This window comes from Diabrotica virgifera, chromosome 7 (genome assembly GCF_917563875.1).
Source record: "Diabrotica virgifera virgifera chromosome 7, PGI_DIABVI_V3a".
Classification (NCBI taxonomy): Eukaryota; Metazoa; Arthropoda; class Insecta; order Coleoptera; family Chrysomelidae; genus Diabrotica; species Diabrotica virgifera.
In genome coordinates this window covers 55,445,998-55,465,440 of record NC_065449.1, presented here as the reverse complement: position 1 = coordinate 55,465,440, position 19,443 = coordinate 55,445,998, and the positions used below count along the sequence as shown (strand labels likewise).

The 19,443-nt window shown below is 32.4% G+C and overlaps 1 protein-coding gene across 3 annotated transcripts in view; it reads right to left on the bottom strand.

Moving 5' to 3' along the window:
* The window catches only part of LOC114334518 (myb-like protein H), a 202,837-nt gene that overhangs the window by 84,619 nt on the left and 98,775 nt on the right, over positions 1-19,443 (bottom strand). For 2 of the 3 annotated variants that reach the window (XR_007699185.1, XM_028284582.2), the window contains exon 1: positions 8,828-8,936. The exons of the other annotated variant lie outside the window; for it this stretch is intronic. Coding sequence is in view for 1 of the 2 variants with exons in the window: in XM_028284582.2 (XP_028140383.1) it covers positions 8,828-8,917 (90 nt within the window). In the remaining variant the exon portion in view is untranslated. Of the gene's footprint in view, positions 1-8,827; positions 8,937-19,443 lie in introns of those variants that run through there. 3 annotated transcript variants of the gene reach the window in all.

Genomic DNA, 19,443 nt, shown 5'->3' with positions numbered 1-19,443 from the left:
TTCTCCATGGGAACCCCGCGATATAAAAGTGAATATTTCGCGAAATGAACATCAAATCAAAAACTGAAAAATCTATCGAATGACTCCAAACACGACCCCCCACGTAGATTTTTTTATTCCAAATTTGAATTTCTTACGTAAAAATAAGTAACTTTTATTTGAGACATTTTTCTAATTAAGGATAGATGTGCTATAATCGGAAAAAACGATTTTTGTAAATTAAAAAATGGAAAATCCCCACTAGAATGGAAAACTTATCTTTATTGGTTTTAGGACCTAGTCGTCACAACCCAATAGGTCCCCATGACGCTTTAGTAACTGTAAATTTAATATATCAGTTAAATTTCGAAGTAATTGGTTTAAAATAATTTAGGAATTTAGTAGATTACCACGTAAACAAGAAGTGTAACAGGTAACAGGCAATCTTTCGCATTAGAAACCAGCGTCAGCGCCTTGGGGAAAAATTGGTGATGAGTTTTCCTATCCGGGGCCTGATTCTTATTCATTTCGAGGTCGAAATTAAAAAGCGACTTTGCCATGACGGTCTCTATCCCTAGCGATTCTCATTCATTTCGATATTAGTTACAACTGGTGATATTTACTTTATCATTTTGACACTGCTCAGAATTTGGGTTGGCCCTCCCTTTTAATGGATTTTGTTGATAGTCTGGGCAAATTATCGAAAAATGGCATTTTTGGAAAAAGGTATTTACCAGCTATTTTGTTGCTGGAATCGAATCTTAAGATTGCATAATATATATCTAATTCCTCCAAAACTAGCAAATTTCCATAAAACCCAGCCATATCAATACTTTTTGCTTTAGTTTTCCTCGCAAGAAACAAATAAAACACATCTCCTAAACTAAACATAACCTCGTTTCCGGCCATTCGCCCCATTCATGTCCGTGGTGTCACAATAATTTCGACTCGAAATTATAATTTCAATCACTTTTTTGGAGTCGACATTAATTGCGACCTATCGAAATTTAATGACGTCCTTTAGTTAGTTCAACTGAACTCAAAAATATTTAGTTCGTAATATTGATTAACAGTGATTACTGAATAGTATTTCGTTGTCACAACAATTTAAATTGTTGTTTCAACGAACTTTTAGACATTGACGAATGTATTTGGTTATTGTCACAATGATTGAATAATAATTGTGAGAATAACTAAAGTACCTACATTAATCAATAACACTCAATTTATTCAGCCAATAACTTAGTTTCGTATATTTAATAAATACTGTTAATTCTGGCAGCAACTCACGTTCTTCATTTCGTAGATGACAAGCAATTACCTTGGTTTATCGTGACAACGTACAGATTTCATTAAAACAATGTACAAATGTTGTTAATATAGAGTAATACAGTGCGTCCATAAAGTAACGCATAAATTCGTTATTTCGCAAACCGGCAACTCTAAGAAAAAATTCCGAAACAGGTCGATTTTTATTTTTAAATTACGATTTTTTGGAATATATATCATACTAGTGACGTCATCCGTCTGGGCGTGATGACGTAATCAATGATTTTTTTAAATGAGAATAGGGGTCATGCGACAGCTCATTTAAAAGGGTATTCAATTCTCTATACAGTAATATAAACACTAACATAATTATTTATACAGGGTGTTCAAAAAAACATTTTTTAATTAAAATAATTGAGACAAGAAGAAGAATGTATGTAATTTATTTAATTCAAAATGCATTTAACTACTGTCAGAAAACAGAAAAAAAATTTATTTGACAAATAAACATTGATTTTCGCTTAAGCGATATGTTCAAACTGCCAAGTGGTAGGTGGGAGGCAGCTTTAACATTGAATTTAAGCGAAAAACAATATTTGTTTGTAAAATAAACATTTTTTTCCTATTTTCTGAAAACATTAAAACGAATTTTAATTTAAATAAATTATATACATTCTTCTTTTTGTCTCAATTATTTTAATAAAAAAATGTTTTTTTTAACACCTTGTATAAACAATTATGTTAATGTTTATATTAGTGAATAGAGAATTAAATACCCTTTCAAATGAGCTATCACATGACCCCTATTCTCATTTAAAAAAATCATCGATGACGTCATCACGCCCAGATGGATGACGTCACTAGTATGATATATATATATATATATATATATATATATATATACAGTAAAGTTTTGAATATTGGGGAAATCTGCAAACCAAAACTCAATGCGTATCAATTGTACGGCCTAACGTTTTCGTGAATGATTATTCACTTCTTCAGGGCTGAAATAAAGAAAATGTTAATTAGCCATATATATTCCATGCAAAATGTTAGTTTTCATTACCAATACGTAGAATTGTAGAGTTACGTTGTTAAGTAATAAAAAAGACGATATGTATAAAAACATATCTCTTTTTGTTTGAAGTAAAAAGAAAACACAACACTTCAACTTGGAAAACTATGGCTATATGGTTACAATCAATGAATTATTTACTCAAGGAACCAATTACACTAGCATATAACTACATTTTATGTTGGAAGTAACTTTACATGTAGATGAGAACAATGAATGTTTAAATATGTCCTTCTTTTTTTTGAACTTTCCCGTTCGGTGTTAACTATATTGAGCGCATGCTCATGAATAGACATGTAGGTTCATTTGACCTACGCATAGAAGTACCAAACACCCAATCGGTACGGACAAAAGGTATTATTAAACAAAAATATTAAGGTTTATTTATCTAAATATTACAAGAGGATGTACCGCAACATAAGTGTCATGTTACATAATTACATATTCTATTTATTTAAATGTTTTTTTTTTTTTTTTTAAATTTTTTAAAATTATTGTTGATTATTGGCAAACAAAAATTACTTTTTATTCTAAGAACTATTAATATTGACAATTACGTATTATCAGTCAAGTTGGAGTCATGCAAATTCGATCTATGGCTGGTATCTGATCTGAGTAAAAGATGATAAATATCACTCAGATTTTTGAAGTCACCTTTAACATTAATAGAGGAATCATTAAGGAAGATATAGGACATTTCAATAAATTCCCTTTTAAATTTATTGTTCTCTTGATGAAGAACGAGGGTGTTTTCAAAGTCCATGGAATGACCTGTGGTATGGACGTGTTTAGCCAATGCACAACGGTCGGGCTGAAGACGTGAATCACTTTTGTGTAAAGTGATCCTAAATTTAAGAAGTTGAGAAGTTTGACCAATGTACGATTTGTTACAAGAAGAACAGGGAACTTTGTAGACAATATTACTAAGCTTACCTATTTCTGTTTTATCCTTAACTTTTGAAAAAAGGTTGTTAATTGTTAAAGCTGATCTGAAAGCCACATTGATTTTAAAATGATTATCATTGTTGTTATTGTTACTTTCTAAATTATTAAATATCCTAGTCAACCCCGGAGTAATATCTTTGATATAAAGCGTCGTTTAAACACAACGATAAGTCACAGCAACTAGTTGTGATGACAAGTTGAAACTCTGTTTAGACGCTGCGATTCAATGCGATACCACCTTCAACCAAACTCCAACTTTGATAAGTTGTGCGATGCACCGTTTACACACAATGATAAGTTGCAACAACTCGATTGACCTTGATAAGTTGTTTGATTTATCGCTGTGTTTAAACGATCCTTAAGGTATTGAAAAATATCTATTTAAAGTTGGAGTATTAGAGACCCTGTCATTGCCTAAGCCATCAAGGTCAACATTGTTAGTCGCGGGGGAAGGTGTTAAGTCTTCATTATGGACTGTGTTAAACAAGATCTTATTTATTAGTGTGGTTGGATAAGAATTTGAGATGAACAATTTAGTTAGTATTTGCAGGTTTTTGTTATGGAAGGAAGGATCTGATAATTTGATGACTCTGCTTTTCATCTGTTTTACTAAATTAACTTTGGTGGAATGTTTGTGATATGAATGGTAGTTTAAATACCTGCCCGAATGAGTAGGTTTCTGATTCCAATCAATTTTAATTATATTGTTTGCATCCCTTATCATTCTGATGTCTAGAAAGGGTACTGAAAAGTTAGTATCCTCTTTCTCTATAGTAAATTGGATATTTGGGATGAAACTGTTGAAGGTGTTTAATAATTCATCAGTTTTATCAGATGGCACAGCCAAGATTATGTCATCAACATATTTTTTGATGAAGGGAATGTTGAAGGATAAGACAGGAATGACAGTGTCTAACACATAATCCATAACATAAGCAGCAATAATAGGAGAGATCTTTGCTCCCATAGGAGTACCGAAAGTTTGTTGATAGAATTTGTTGTTAAATGAGAAATAAGTGTTAGTAAACAAAAATTCGACGATGTTGATAAAGTTGTCAAAAGAAATGGAACAACAACCTCCAATACGGTCCCAATTAGCTTCTATGACCATTAAGCTTATTCTTAAGTAAACATTACTAAATAAGGATACGACATCCAGGCTGACGAGAACATAGTTATCTGGTAATTTGTAACCATTAAATTTTTCCACCATTTGAAAAGAATCTTTTACACGAATCTTTTTAACGATTATGAAAATAGGTATTATGTAAAAGATTCTTTTCAAATGGTGGAAAAATTTAATGGTTACAAATTACCAGATAACTATGTTCTCGTCAGCCTGGATGTCGTATCCTTATTTAGTAATGTTTACTTAAGAATAAGCTTAATGGTCATAGAAGCTAATTGGGACCGTATTGGAGGTTGTTGTTCCATTTCTTTTGACAACTTTATCAACATCGTCGAATTTTTGTTTACTAACACTTATTTCTCATTTAACAACAAATTCTATCAACAAACTTTCGGTACTCCTATGGGAGCAAAGATCTCTCCTATTATTGCTGCTTATGTTATGGATTATGTGTTAGACACTGTCATTCCTGTCTTATCCTTCAACATTCCCTTCATCAAAAAATATGTTGATGACATAATCTTGGCTGTGCCATCTGATAAAACTGATGAATTATTAAACACCTTCAACAGTTTCATCCCAAATATCCAATTTACTATAGAGAAAGAGGATACTAACTTTTCAGTACCCTTTCTAGACATCAGAATGATAAGGGATGCAAACAATATAATTAAAATTGATTGGTATCAGAAACCTACTCATTCGGGCAGGTATTTAAACTACCATTCATATCACAAACATTCCACCAAAGTTAATTTAGTAAAACAGATGAAAAGCAGAGTCATCAAATTATCAGATCCTTCCTTCCATAACAAAAACCTGCAAATACTAACTAAATTGTTCATCTCAAATTCTTATCCAACCACACTAATAAATAAGATCTTGTTTAACACAGTCCATAATGAAGACTTAACACCTTCCCCCGCGACTAACAATGTTGACCTTGATGGCTTAGGCAATGACAGGGTCTCTAATACTCCAACTTTAAATAGATATTTTTCAATACCTTATATCAAAGATATTACTCCGGGGTTGACTAGGATATTTAATAATTTAGAAAGTAACAATAACAACAATGATAATCATTTTAAAATCAATGTGGCTTTCAGATCAGCTTTAACAATTAACAACCTTTTTTCAAAAGTTAAGGATAAAACAGAAATAGGTAAGCTTAGTAATATTGTCTACAAAGTTCCCTGTTCTTCTTGTAACAAATCGTACATTGGTCAAACTTCTCAACTTCTTAAATTTAGGATCACTTTACACAAAAGTGATTCACGTCTTCAGCCCGACCGTTGTGCATTGGCTAAACACGTCCATACCACAGGTCATTCCATGGACTTTGAAAACACCCTCGTTCTTCATCAAGAGAACAATAAATTTAAAAGGGAATTTATTGAAATGTCCTATATCTTCCTTAATGATTCCTCTATTAATGTTAAAGGTGACTTCAAAAATCTGAGTGATATTTATCATCTTTTACTCAGATCAGATACCAGCCATAGATCGAATTTGCATGACTCCAACTTGACTGATAATACGTAATTGTCAATATTAATAGTTCTTAGAATAAAAAGTAATTTTTGTTTGCCAATAATCAACAATAATTTTAAAAAATTTAAAAAAAAAAAAAAAAAAAACATTTAAATAAATAGAATATGTAATTATGTAACATGACACTTATGTTGCGGTACATCCTCTTGTAATATTTAGATAAATAAACCTTAATATTTTTGTTTAATAATACCTTTTGTCCGTACCGATTGGGTGTTTGGTACTTCTATGCGTAGGTCAAATGAACCTACATGTCTATTCATGAGCATGCGCTCAATATAGTTAACACCGAACGGGAAAGTTCAAAAAAAAGAAGGACATATTTAAACATTCATTGTTCTCATCTACATGTAAAGTTACTTCCAACATAAAATGTAGTTATATGCTAGTGTAATTGGTTCCTTGAGTAAATAATTCATTGATTGTAACCATATAGCCATAGTTTTCCAAGTTGAAGTGTTGTGTTTTCTTTTTACTTCAAACAAAAAGAGATATGTTTTTATACATATCGTCTTTTTTATTACTTAACAACGTAACTCTACAATTCTACGTATTGGTAATGAAAACTAACATTTTGCATGGAATATATATGGCTAATTAACATTTTCTTTATTTCAGCCCTGAAGAAGTGAATAATCATTCACGAAAACGTTAGGCCGTACAATTGATACGCATTGAGTTTTGGTTTGCAGATTTCCCCAATATTCAAAACTTTACTGTTTAACTTATCTGCAAAGATTAATCTTTCTTTATATATATATATATATATATATATATATATATATATATATATATATATATGCCAAAAAATCGGAATTTAAAAATAGAAATCGACCTATTTCGGGATTTTTCCTTAAAGTCACCGGTTTACGAAATAATGAATTTATGCGCTACTTTATGGACGCACTGTTTATGATTATTGAATAGATGTAAATTGATTGTTGTGACAACGAATGCATTAATCAATCTACTACTGCATTTAATACCCACAATCAATGCGTTCATTGTGACAATAATCGTAGTTGTTGAGACAATAAATGTTTTGCTTGACCATTTGAAAGTTAACGGCTTTTCCTTATCGTGATACCCCTAGCTTCTCTGTGTTACCGAAGTGCCGAATAATAATTGCATTTCGTTTTCAAGTGTAGTCCGTACTAGAAGGAAGTTTGTGTGTGTCTATTATCGTGAAATTTCGGTCGAATTCTTTTTAAATGTATTCATTTTTTTCGACTCCTGAGAAAACTAATTATTATTTTTGAAAATTTAAATGCAAAATAAAATATTACAGTATTATCGAGGGTCTGAAGTCTCTGAGAACCTCTATAATGATTATTTTAATAAGTCACAGGGGTGAAAAAGAGAAAATTTAGTATGATTTTTAATTTCAAATAGGCATACCATTCAACAAAAACTTTTTGTTTATTCTAAGGGACTTTCTGCCCTCGGTAATAATGTAATATTTTATTCTGGGTTTAAATTTTTCAAAAATACTTATTAGTTTTCTCAGAATTCCAAAAAAAAAATGAATGCGTTTAAAAAGAATTCGATCGAAATTTTCAAACGCTTTTAAATAAGCTGTCACATGACGTACTTTTCCATTAAAAAAATCAAAGTTACGCCGCGCCTGTCACCTGAAGAGGGATCGTGTAAAGTTTGAATCATTGATGTTATAATATATTGTACTTTGATTATTTTAAAAACCGACCTGTCCGAGCGTTTTGCTTATGTGTTAAAAATAAATAAGTTAATAAGGGGATGGGGGGAGTGTGACACTTATTCCAGTACACTGTATAAGTGAAATCATATGAAAAATCACACAGTGTAAAGTCCTTTAGGTTAAGGACAGAAAAGGGGGATTTAAAAAATTATTATTAATCAATTAATATCATACATTGGGCTATTGCATTCAGTAATTATTAATATAAAATAAGTTCATAGTAGGAATGAACGAAACTGATTGTAAGAATGAATAGAATGGCTTGTAAGAAAAACCGCATTTATTGTGGGAATGAGCGGAATTAATTGTAACAATAAACGGAAATAATTGTAGAAATAAACGAAATAAGTTTGGAGAAATAACACTATTATTGACACAACGAATAGTCTTCGTCGGTCAATCAACGACGTGGTTGTTTCAATAAATAGTGTTCGTTGGCTCAGTGAACAGAGTTCGTAATATCAATAAACAGTGTTCGTTGACTCAGTGAACAGAGTTCGTAATACCAATAAAGTGATATTATGGTATACATAATGAATGTTCATCCATTCAATAAACGTAATACATTGGCTCAACGAACGAAAATAATGAATTGATGAACATCGTTTTGTTGTCCCAATAAAACCAAGAATTTGACAAATTTTAAGTATTGCGTTTTTTGTCTGAATTAACATTTTTATTGATATTACGTACCTTTTTCGTTGAGTGTGAAATCCACAAGGATAGCAAAGTCGAATTTCAACGTCGCCATATAGATTTCGACCTGTTTTGAGTCGAAATTTGAATTAGAATGTGTTTCCTAGGTGATGTGTTTACGAATCTCCAAAAGATACAGGTGACCAGTTTATTATATCTTGAAGCGTCTAATAATCTAATAATTTTATGGAAGGCTTTAAAGTGATGAGTTCTTACACGTCCATTTTATTTACTAAAGGTCGATATTTTTACATTCCTATTATTATATACATAATTATTGTATTTTAATATACTTACTAGAATATTGTAAAATACTTACAATAGTCAATAATGATTTCTGAAAAGCTACTTTATCATTCGATGCTACGAGAATGGACGTTAAAATACCATAATACATATATCTAATTAGTGTTTGATTATTTGGTGTGACTAAATACATATTGAGAGACTCTTAATACCTTACTTGTCTTAAAATAAACATCTTGTCTTGGATTCCATACGGTAATCGAGACAAACAACAAGAAAGTGAGTGAAACTGCAGCCAATTATACATATGGATCTTCTGCGAATGTGATTTTGAATAGCATTCTGAAGATTTCTTTTCACTCTCGTTTCTTGCGTATGCGACCTCCGATGACCTTTTGATAATAAAGTGTGAGTTAACGGTTGATTTAATTGATTCTACGGCAGAACCGTATTTGCAAATACATAATTTTAACTACCGGATTTTCTTTATTTACCTGTAGGTTTAGAAATCTTCCAGTTATATAATAAAAATGATAAATAATACATGGGATGTATGTTTTAAAAAAATTTTTGAGCTAAAAAATTATTATAAACTTTCACGTGCCTTTCACGTGATATAAATGCACCAGCGGTGTATTTTATACTCATCATCGTTATTCTTTGAACCGTTGTCAGGGCGTGGTGAAACTCTAAATACAGTGGAACCCCGATAAGTCCACCTCCGATAACTCGGAAGTACGGGTAACCCAGACCGAATTTCATCAGACAAAACAAACATTTTTTCAATTTGACCAAGTTTTTTATCAAGAAATAAACAATACTGTATACAACTGTACGTAATTTAGATGTACTGTGCGTATGTATTTCATGTTTTTGCAATTATAATGGAGTTTATCTGTAAGTATACCGTGTTTATTACTGTTTATCATATTCTCCGACTAACCCGGATTTTTGATAACCGCGGTCCTGATTAATCAGACTTATCGAAGTTCCACTGTGTTGTTATCTTGCTGTCTCCATTGGCTGCAATCAGTGGCGGCTCGTGATTTTTACCATAGGGGAGGCTATACCTAACTGTAAAATATCTAGAGACAAAGGGTACCCCCCGTTTAAGATAGGCAAAATGCCCTCACTCTCAGAATTCAATTTTTTTAATTTTTTTACGTTCTGTGCAATTAAAAAATGAGATAACGCGGATTTTTAGTTCGCCACCCCCCTTACCCCTCCCCCCACAGCCAAAAACGTAAATTTTTAGATTTAATTTTTTTTAGTTAGGTTGCAATTGATTTAAAAATTTCAAAAAGTTCACAGGTGTAGCTGAGGCTTTTACAAAACATGTCCATTTTTTATGGATCCTTAGGTCGAGTGTACATAACCTCAAATTTTTTTTTAACTTTTTTAAAGCCTATAACTTTTTTTTGGAGGGGGCTGCAGGTCCAATTTTTTTGCATTTTGTGTATTTTATCAAAAGCTATCTTTTTGATTTTTTCAGATTTTTCCGTCAGGTGCGCCATCTTGAAAAATCCGGAAAACTGTTTTTTTAGGGGGGTTTTTGGGGATTTTCTCCATTTTATAGACTGCAACATAGATCAACTCAAGGTTTTGTTAATAGATTATGTATAATTTGAAATAACTGAGTATATTAGGATATTTAAAAATTGGGCGAAACACTTTTACACCCCCCAAATCCATGTTTGTTTAAAGTTTTGTAAGGATTTTTGCGGGTCTAATTATATTTTTTGAGATCGATACAGCCTGAATATTTTTTTTAATTTTTTTACGTTCTATATGATTTTAAAAAATTAGGACTCACCGCAATTTTAGCCCACTTCCCCTATTCCCCCTCCTCACAGCCAAAAATGTCAATTTTTCGATTTTATTTTTTTTAAGTTGGTTTGCAATTAAATTATAAATGTTGTTCTGAAGCTATTTCTTTGTGGAATTTTTGGAATTAACTATTCTAAATGGGAAATAAGCCACAATTTAACTAAAAAAGATTTTATTTTCCATACGTAATGCGATAGAGAGAATTCGATAATCTGTGAAGCACTGAAAAAATGTTTTGGGACGATCTATATAAATAAGACAGATTAAATTAAATTATTAGAAGATTCAAGCAACATTTTTGTTTAATTTGTTAATATTTGTATTTTGACAACGACGTCCGTGGTGGACGTCGAAACGTTAATAAAATCATTTTTTAGTTAAATTGTGGCTTATTTCCCATTTAGAATAGTTAGTAATTATTAAATTATAAATTACAAAAAATTCACACGCACAGCTGAGGCTTTTCTTCTTCTTCAGGTGCCATCTCCGCTACGGAGGTTGGCAATCATCATAGCTATTTTAATTTTTGAGGCAGTAGCTCTAAATAGTTGTTTTGAGCTGCATCCAAACCATTCTCTCAGGTTCTTCAGCCATGAAATTCGTCTTCTGCCGATGCTTCTTCTGCCATCTATCTTTCCCTGCATTATGAGTCGCAGGATGCCATACTTCTCGCCCCGCATCACATGTCCGAGGTACTGTAGTTTTCTTTCTTTAATTGTCAGTTCAACTTCCTTCTCTTTACCTATTCTTCTCAGTACTTCATTGTTCGTAACTCTATCTACCCAGGAAACCCTCATAATTCTTCTATACGTCCACATTTCAAAGGCGTTTACAGAACATCTATTTTTATGGACCCGAAGGTCGAGTGTACATATTATAACCTCATTTTTTTTTGTTTTTTAATATTTACGTATAACTTTTTTTGGCGATGGCTGCTAATTTTTTTTGTGTTTTGTGTATTTTACAAACCATCTACGTTTGGCTCATAATGCAAATACATAGTCCACGCTGTATGCTTGTCCCGTTAGGTAAATTATTCGGATTAATTTTTTTGCACAAACTTACTCAAAAACAGGTCCTTACAACAAATCGGTACCTTACAAAAAAGGTATCTTGTGATTTTTCTATAAAATTGACTGTTGTCGAGTTACATGCAATTTCAAATTTGAAAAACGCGAAACTAGCCATTTTCAAGGCTTAATAACTCGATTAAAAATTATTATTATGAAAGCCATAAAGCGACCAACGCAAAGTTTAAAGTCTTCCCTGTAATAGCCTAAAGAAATTTTTGTCATTATTTTATTACTATTATTTTTAATAATTAAAAATGAGCGCTAAGCATGTATTGAAGCGGACGTCCGCGAGAGAGAGAGAGATGTACAATATTCATTGGACGTTTTAAAAAAATATCGATTGGAAGTCAAAAATACGTTTTAAAAAAAGAAAAAAGGAATTTTGAGGTTATATGTATTGTACACTCGATCTACACGGGTCTATAAAAAATAGATATATTTTGTAGAAGCCTCATAAAAATTTTAAATTAATTGCAACTTTAAACAAAAAAAAAATAGAACAATTTACGTTTTTGTGGGGGCGGGGGGAGCGGGTGGTGGGCTAAAAATGCGATTAGTCTTATTTTTTAATCACATATAACGTAAAAAAATGAAAAAATATTCAGGCTGTATCGATCTCAAAAAATATCATTAAGCCCGCAAAAACCCTTACATAACTTAAAAAACATGGTTTTTGGGGGGTTTAAAGGTGTTTTCCCCAATTTTTGATAATCCTTAAATACTCATTTATTTCAAATTATGCATAATCTATTAACCAAGCCTTGAGTTGATCTATGTTGCAGTATATAAAATGAAGAAAATCCCTAAAAACCCCCTAAAAAAATAGTTTTCTGGATTTTTCAAGATGGCGCACCTGACGGAAAAATCTGAAAAAAATCAGAGAGATAGCTTTTGATAAAGTACACAAAATCCAAAAAAAATTGGACCTGCAGCCCCCTCCAAAAAAAAGTTATAGGTTTTAAAATGTTAAAAAAAAAAATGAGGTTATGTACACCCGATCTAAGGTTCCATAAAAAATGGACATGTTTTGTAAAAGCCTCAGCTATACGTGTGAATTTTTTGAAATTTTTAAATCAATTGCAACCCAACTAAAAAAATTAAATCTAAAAATCTACGTTTTTGGCTGTGGGGGGAGGGGTAAGGGGGGTGGCGAACTAAAAATCCGCGTTATCTCATTTTTTAATTGCACAGAACGTAAAAAAATTTAAAAATTTGAATTCTAAGAGTGAGGGCATTTTGCCTATCTTACACCCTTTGCACTAGCAAAAAAAATCCGCCAAAAAAATCTAATTTATCTCATTTTAAAAATAGTTAGTCAAATTGTAAAAGTGTATTACCAAAGTTTGTGTCGTTTATTATTGTTAACAATTATATCTCTATAAGTAGTTATACATATCAAAATAAATACAGATTTAAACTTTTTGCAGTCCATACAGGTTGAAGGTTCACATTTTTTAAGATACTCAACTGAATTTTTTAATTCTAAAAGCGGCCTACTGCGAATTCAAAAACACGGTAAATTACCGATATTTTCATACCAAATTTCATCACAAAATTCGCAATTTTAGTTTTTTCATTATTTATAGTCCGGATCCTAAAATTGCAGAGGAGGCAGCTGGCCGATCAGCCGCCCTTGCCCAATCTCCGGGCTGCATGTGTGTTAAACTATAAAGGTCGATTTATACATATCAGTGCCGTGTCCGTTCCGTGTCAGTGCCGATTCCGGGTACTTTTAACGCTTTATTTACATACAACCGTGTTTTATCAGTGTGCGTACCGGGCCGAATATACTAAAGCAAAACGTTATTACATATTTCTCTGTAAAAAATAGTTGAAAATATATTATTATTATAATAATTATTAGAATAATTTTTATAATAGAATAATCGAATTGGTCCGGGTTTGCGGACCAATTCGATTAATTTTTCATCGTCCATAATGATATAAACTAGTACCTACGTAAATGGCATCCGTAATAGTAATTTTTGCACGATTGATCATTTTTGACTGTTTACCGTGACAGATTTTACGTCAGTAGGTGACATTTACTAGCAACTCGACGGTAAGTAATCCAACTCGACGGTAAGTACTCCAACTCGACGGTAAGTAATTCACTTACCGTCGAGTTAAAAAATCTCTTAATTTTAATTTATTTTTTGAAAGAATAAAGAAAACTATCAAATTATTTATTAATATTGAAACTTATGGTACAATTTGTTAAATTATTTAATGAAATCCCACTTGTTTGGGCTGTGGTTTCACTTCTAACAGAAACTCCTGCAGAATCGCATACGTTAGTAGTATCCAACATTTTTTCTCTTCAAATACGCGATCAAAATTGAAAACTTGGAAATATCAGTGCCATCATAAATAAAAACGGTGGATTTAATCATTGAATATTCTGCCCAGAGGCTTCCAGGAGCTTTTAACTGCATATGTCTTTGAACGAAATATGCCAATAGAGTCTTTTCTTCGATTCTTAAATTCTAAATTATAAAATGTTTAATTTTATAATTTATAATGGTATCAATCGTGCAAAAAACGTTATAAGCATGTCGAACGTTAAGGGTAACCGATCTCAGACAATAATTGTCTTCGATCGGTATAAAACCCTTACCGTTCTCCATACTTAATATACTATTACGTAGCAAGTTCCGAAAGTGATATTTTAGGAGAAGAGTAGGAAGTTTCCAGGGCGAGCCGTAGGCGAGTCCTGGAATCTTGCTAGTCTCGTAAAATCACTTTTGGATCGTGTTGTTTTTTTACTCCTTTATTCTGCAATCTATCAGAAATGACAATAAGCGTCTTTGTTGATAAATAATTATGACATGTACAGGATGCTCCATTAAGCACCCTGTTTTATAATGTAGCTATTGCTAACTTTGTGGCATTACCTCTAATATTTACAATATGTTATTATTTACAAAGATATGTACATTACTAATTACTTAAACCTATTAATTAAGTCTCTTGGTTTGAATTTTTTTAATCTTCTTTCTTCATTTTCATGTAAGTCTTCAAACAACCGCTTGGCTAACTCGTTAGGATGTTCAGACACTCTTTCGCGATATGTTGCACTATATTCACTTATCACCTCTTGCACTGTTGGAACTGCTAAGTCTCGTTGGATCACGTAGTTGGGTACGTAGTATGGAGCATCAAGAATCAGCCTTATCGTCTTGTTTTGGAACCTCTGTATTATATTTAGGTTGCTATTAGAAGCTGCTCCCCAGAGCTGGATACCGTAGGTCCAAATGGGCTTTATAATGGCTTTGTAGACCAGTAGTTTGTTTTCTAGAGACAACTTCGAGTTTCTGCCGATAATCCAATATAAACGGCTTAGTTTTAGTCCTAACTGTTTGCGTTTAGTGAAAATATGTTTTCGCCATGTTAGTCTCCTGTCTAGGTGGATTCCCAAGTATTTTACATCTTCGGCTTGAGGTAAATTGTTGTTGTTAAGTTATACTGGTGGGCAAGTTTCTTTACGGAGTGTAAATGTTACATGTGTAGATTTTAGTTCGTTAGCTTTCATGCGCCATTTCGACAGCCATTTTTGTATCTTGTTAAGGCAGATTTGAAATGTTAAGTAATGTAATTTGAAATGCCTTGTTAAGGCATTTGTCTTGATGCCATCTTTGGGTCTTCGTGTGAAGAAAGAGCAGCTGTATCGTCCGCAAATGTGGCTATGGTAACCATCGGTGTAGTAGGAAGATCACTCGTGTACAACAAATACAGGATAGGTCCGAGTACACTGCCCTGTGGTACCCCTGATTTTATGGCGTTCAGAGAAGAGTATTCTTGGTTTTGCCTGACAAGGAAGTGTCTATTGGTTAGGTATGATTTTAGTAACAGGAAGTGGGGACATGGAAGTAGCTTCTTAATTTTGTAGAAGAGTCTAATATGCTAAACTTTATCGAATGCTTGTGACATATCAATAAATGCAGCGGAACAATAACGTTGTTGGAAGTTATCGTTAATCTTGTTAACTATTCTATGTACTTGTTCGATAGTGCCATGTTTGTTTCGGAATCCAAATTGGTAGTCTGGAATTAAGTGCATCATTTCTGTTATCGACTTCAGCTTTTTGACGTATATTTTCTCGAAAATTTTGGAGATAGTTGGTAGCAAGCTAATAGGTCGATAAGAGGTAACTTCTTCTAATTTTTTGCCTGGTTTAGGGATCATTATTATTTGTGCTACTTTCCAGATCTTTGGGTAGTAACCCTAGTTTGAGGACGGCATTGAAGATATATGTTAGTAATTTAAAGCATTTGGGTGTTGATTCCTGAAGCACTTTTCCTGTGACAAGATCATATCCTGGTGCTTTTTTAATGTCAATTTCATTCATTATTATATTTCTGGTTTCACTTACTAGAATTTTTTTTACAGGCAGGTGCATTTGAAAGGGTGCATTAAGTGTTTCGTCTATTTCTTTATCTTCTGAATGCTGCTCTGGATCGTATGGATGGAATACTTTTTTTAAGTGTTCAGTAAAGACTTCTGATTTTTCTTTGTCATTTCTTGCCCATTTATTTCCGTTTCTAATTGGAGGATTAAACTGTTGAGGTTGTTTAAGCTTTTTTGTAGCCCTCCATAGTGCGTAGTCTGAGGCTTCCGTTGGGGTTAGAGATTCTAAATAATTCTTAATGTTTTCATTTTTACTGTTCGATAATATCTGTTTTAATTCTGTGGTAGCTCTGTTATATTTTCTTCTATTTTCTAGTGTTCTGTTTTTCATCCATTGTTTTCTCAGTTTTCTCTTAATATTTATTTTCTCTTTAATTGATTGGGGTAGTTCGTTTGCTTCTCCTTCTCGGTATATTATTGGAGTTTCGTTCCATGCAGCTTGTTGAATTTTTGTCGTTAGGTCTTCTGTCGCGACGTCTATATCATTTTCTGTTTTAAGTGGTATATTTAGTGATATTAGGTTATCTAAATTGTTTCTGTATTCATCCCAATTGGTTTTTTTATTATATAATGTAGGGGGCATTCCTTTTTTTAAGATCTTTTGAATGTATTGTGATTATTATCGGGGAGTGATCGGAGGACAGGTCATCAGATGTGGTCACCTTGCATTTTTTAATATCTAAAATCGTGTTACGTACAATATTTTTTCTGCAGCCGTTTTGTATGTTAAAAAGAATATATGGATAAACTTTACTTATGAACTTTTATTAAACACTTTAAAGCTACTCTCGTGAATTCAACATTAGAAAAATCTACTTATGAATATTAATAACACAATTATAACAACTATTTACATCGATATTGTTAGGAATATTAACAGAAGTGGCAGTATTGAAATTAGTGTTAAACGTGTCAGTACTTTTACTATTTTTTGAGATATTAATTTGGTTGTAATTTAAAAACACACATGAATCTTAAATGACAAGCGTTGTCATAAAAAAATACAAAGTTGATGTTATTGTCAAAGCCATTACCTAGCTACCCAAAATCCGGAAAGTAAAAAAGCGTCCAAAAAGTGAAAAAATTAGTCCCGAAAGTAGCTACTTTCGGTACGAGTTGTGTAAAATCCTACTTTCGATTTAATAAATCATACCGAAAGTTTTATTTTCGGGACGGCTGCAGAAAAAGAATGTTACATTACAACCAAATGTAATAATATGTAAATAGAAATAAGAAATAAAATATGTAAATATATAAATAATACATATAAAAATCCGTAACATACTAACCGCACAACATCTCCTGCTTGTCTATTTACCTGCAGTCGCGTTCACAAAACAATAAAATAGTGTTTATACAAGTCCGTGCGGTCCGTGTCATTTTCGTGTATCGACAGTGCCCAACCAAAAATATCGGTTGGGATTAATTTCAGGGTGAGCACGGACGGGCCCCGTATGGGAAACGCCAATGTATAATAAATATACTCATAAGAGTACATACTGTTTTTTTGGACCGGGCCCTTACTTAACACGGAACGGACACGGCCCGGATATGTATAAATCAGCCTTAAGGTTAGGTTAGGTTAAGTCCTTTGTTATTAAAGATATCAGAGAAACTAATTTAAAATGTTTACAAAATATGAGACTACAACATAGTTTCGATGTATTATACCTCACTTTTATACCTATACCTTCCTACAGGGTGTCTCAAACCTTTATTTCAGTGAAGACACATATTAAAGAATAAAACCATTTATTTTCTTTGTTTCTAAAGATATCAGGATAAAATGTTCACAAAACATAAGACTACAATACGATATAGATGTATAGGTATTACTCACACCTGTACTTTGTCCTCCCTACAGGGTGTCTCAAACTTAACGTAAGAAAAATATTTCTTTTCTTCCACCCGGTATAAGTACAACAGAGAATGTATAAACATTTTCAATTTCTTTGCAATCCGAAAATGCAGCAGCAATATACTCTAGTTTTGTTTCTCGGTAGATGTCTCTACAAGGATATCCGCGGCATTTCTTTTTTTGCAATTCGGAACGGCCCAAAGCGAAGTACCTGCTTAAATTGGAGAGAAGAGGATATGGGATTACTGATGAGGGAAAAAATCCCCGAAACCGGTATAGACTCTTCCTGCATTCTCCGATTTAATTAGAGTATAATGCTGCTGCATTTTCGGATTGCAAATAAATTGAAAATGTTTATACATTTTTAATTCATTTACTCTTTTGTGGAGTACTAAGGAATCTATCTCGTTGGAACTTTTACCACGCTGAGCAGATGGCACGTGAATTATTTAAAATTTCCCCATCTTAATTTCGTCTCGGCACCCGTATGATTTATAATTTTTGAAAATCACGGGGGGTAATAACCAGATAAAGTTCCACCTGTTGTCAATCTGGTGGCACGGGAACGATATTTATTGTCGTTTTCTGTGCTACTTGATTGATAACTTATTTTGTTACAACAAATAAGTTTGATTAAACCTTTGCCCAACTGTGTAAATACCAAAGAAAAATCTAAAGTAATAAAAAATTAGCGAAAATGAGCATGATTTTAGGTGATGCATACTGTTAAAACTATGTGTATAATTATTATGCCATCAATCTTTAATATTTTTGGCTATTAATAACTCAAGAAAGTTGTAATATCTTACTTGAACCGGTAGTAAAACCGCCTACCGAACAATTCCATTGAGTCTGCAATATCTCTATAACAATTATACCGTTAATTAACAAAAGAAAGTGCCCATCTATCGATAATTTAGAACTGGTAGTAAGACCATACCGTGGTTTTATTGATATAACGCTATCTCATCATCGATCGTAAAGCTATCAGAATACGCTACTAAAACCTTTACGACAAATTGCAGTATTTTATTATCAGATCCGTAATGAACAAATGAATTACATTGTTAAGGACAAAAAGCTCTTTTATTCATAGTCACTGAGCTGTGAAATTCTATATATTTAATAAAATGGGAGGTCAACCTCTTTGAATTAATTTATTTATTAACAAAGTTAAACCATCTTTGGAAGTAATGCGGTAGATATTTAGTTGTATATTCAAATTTAATCGGATAAAAAAAGGAAAGAATTGCTTCTTATGATTTTTACATAACTCCAATATTAATTCACAATAATTATCAACTCATACTCTACATTTCACAAGTAGAAAAGTCATTAAGAGTGCTGAAGAAATAATGCTGAGCACTGCGGGACACTCGAGATATGATCCAAAAAATAATACAGCCCAACAGTGTCTGGATACATTAAAACAAAAACTCTCCGTCTATTCAGGACGACTAAGGAGGTACAAAGTTAGTAACAACCGAAAATGTGACAATGCACTTTTTGAGAATTCTGAGAAGACGATTTACCGAAAACTTAATTCCACCGTAGAAAGTGCTGACAAGTCTTTCCCAAGCGAAGAAGAAATTCATGAGATTTGGGGAAATCAACTTTCCACACCAGCTGCTCTTAACAACAATGCTGGCTGGATAGAAGATACGACGT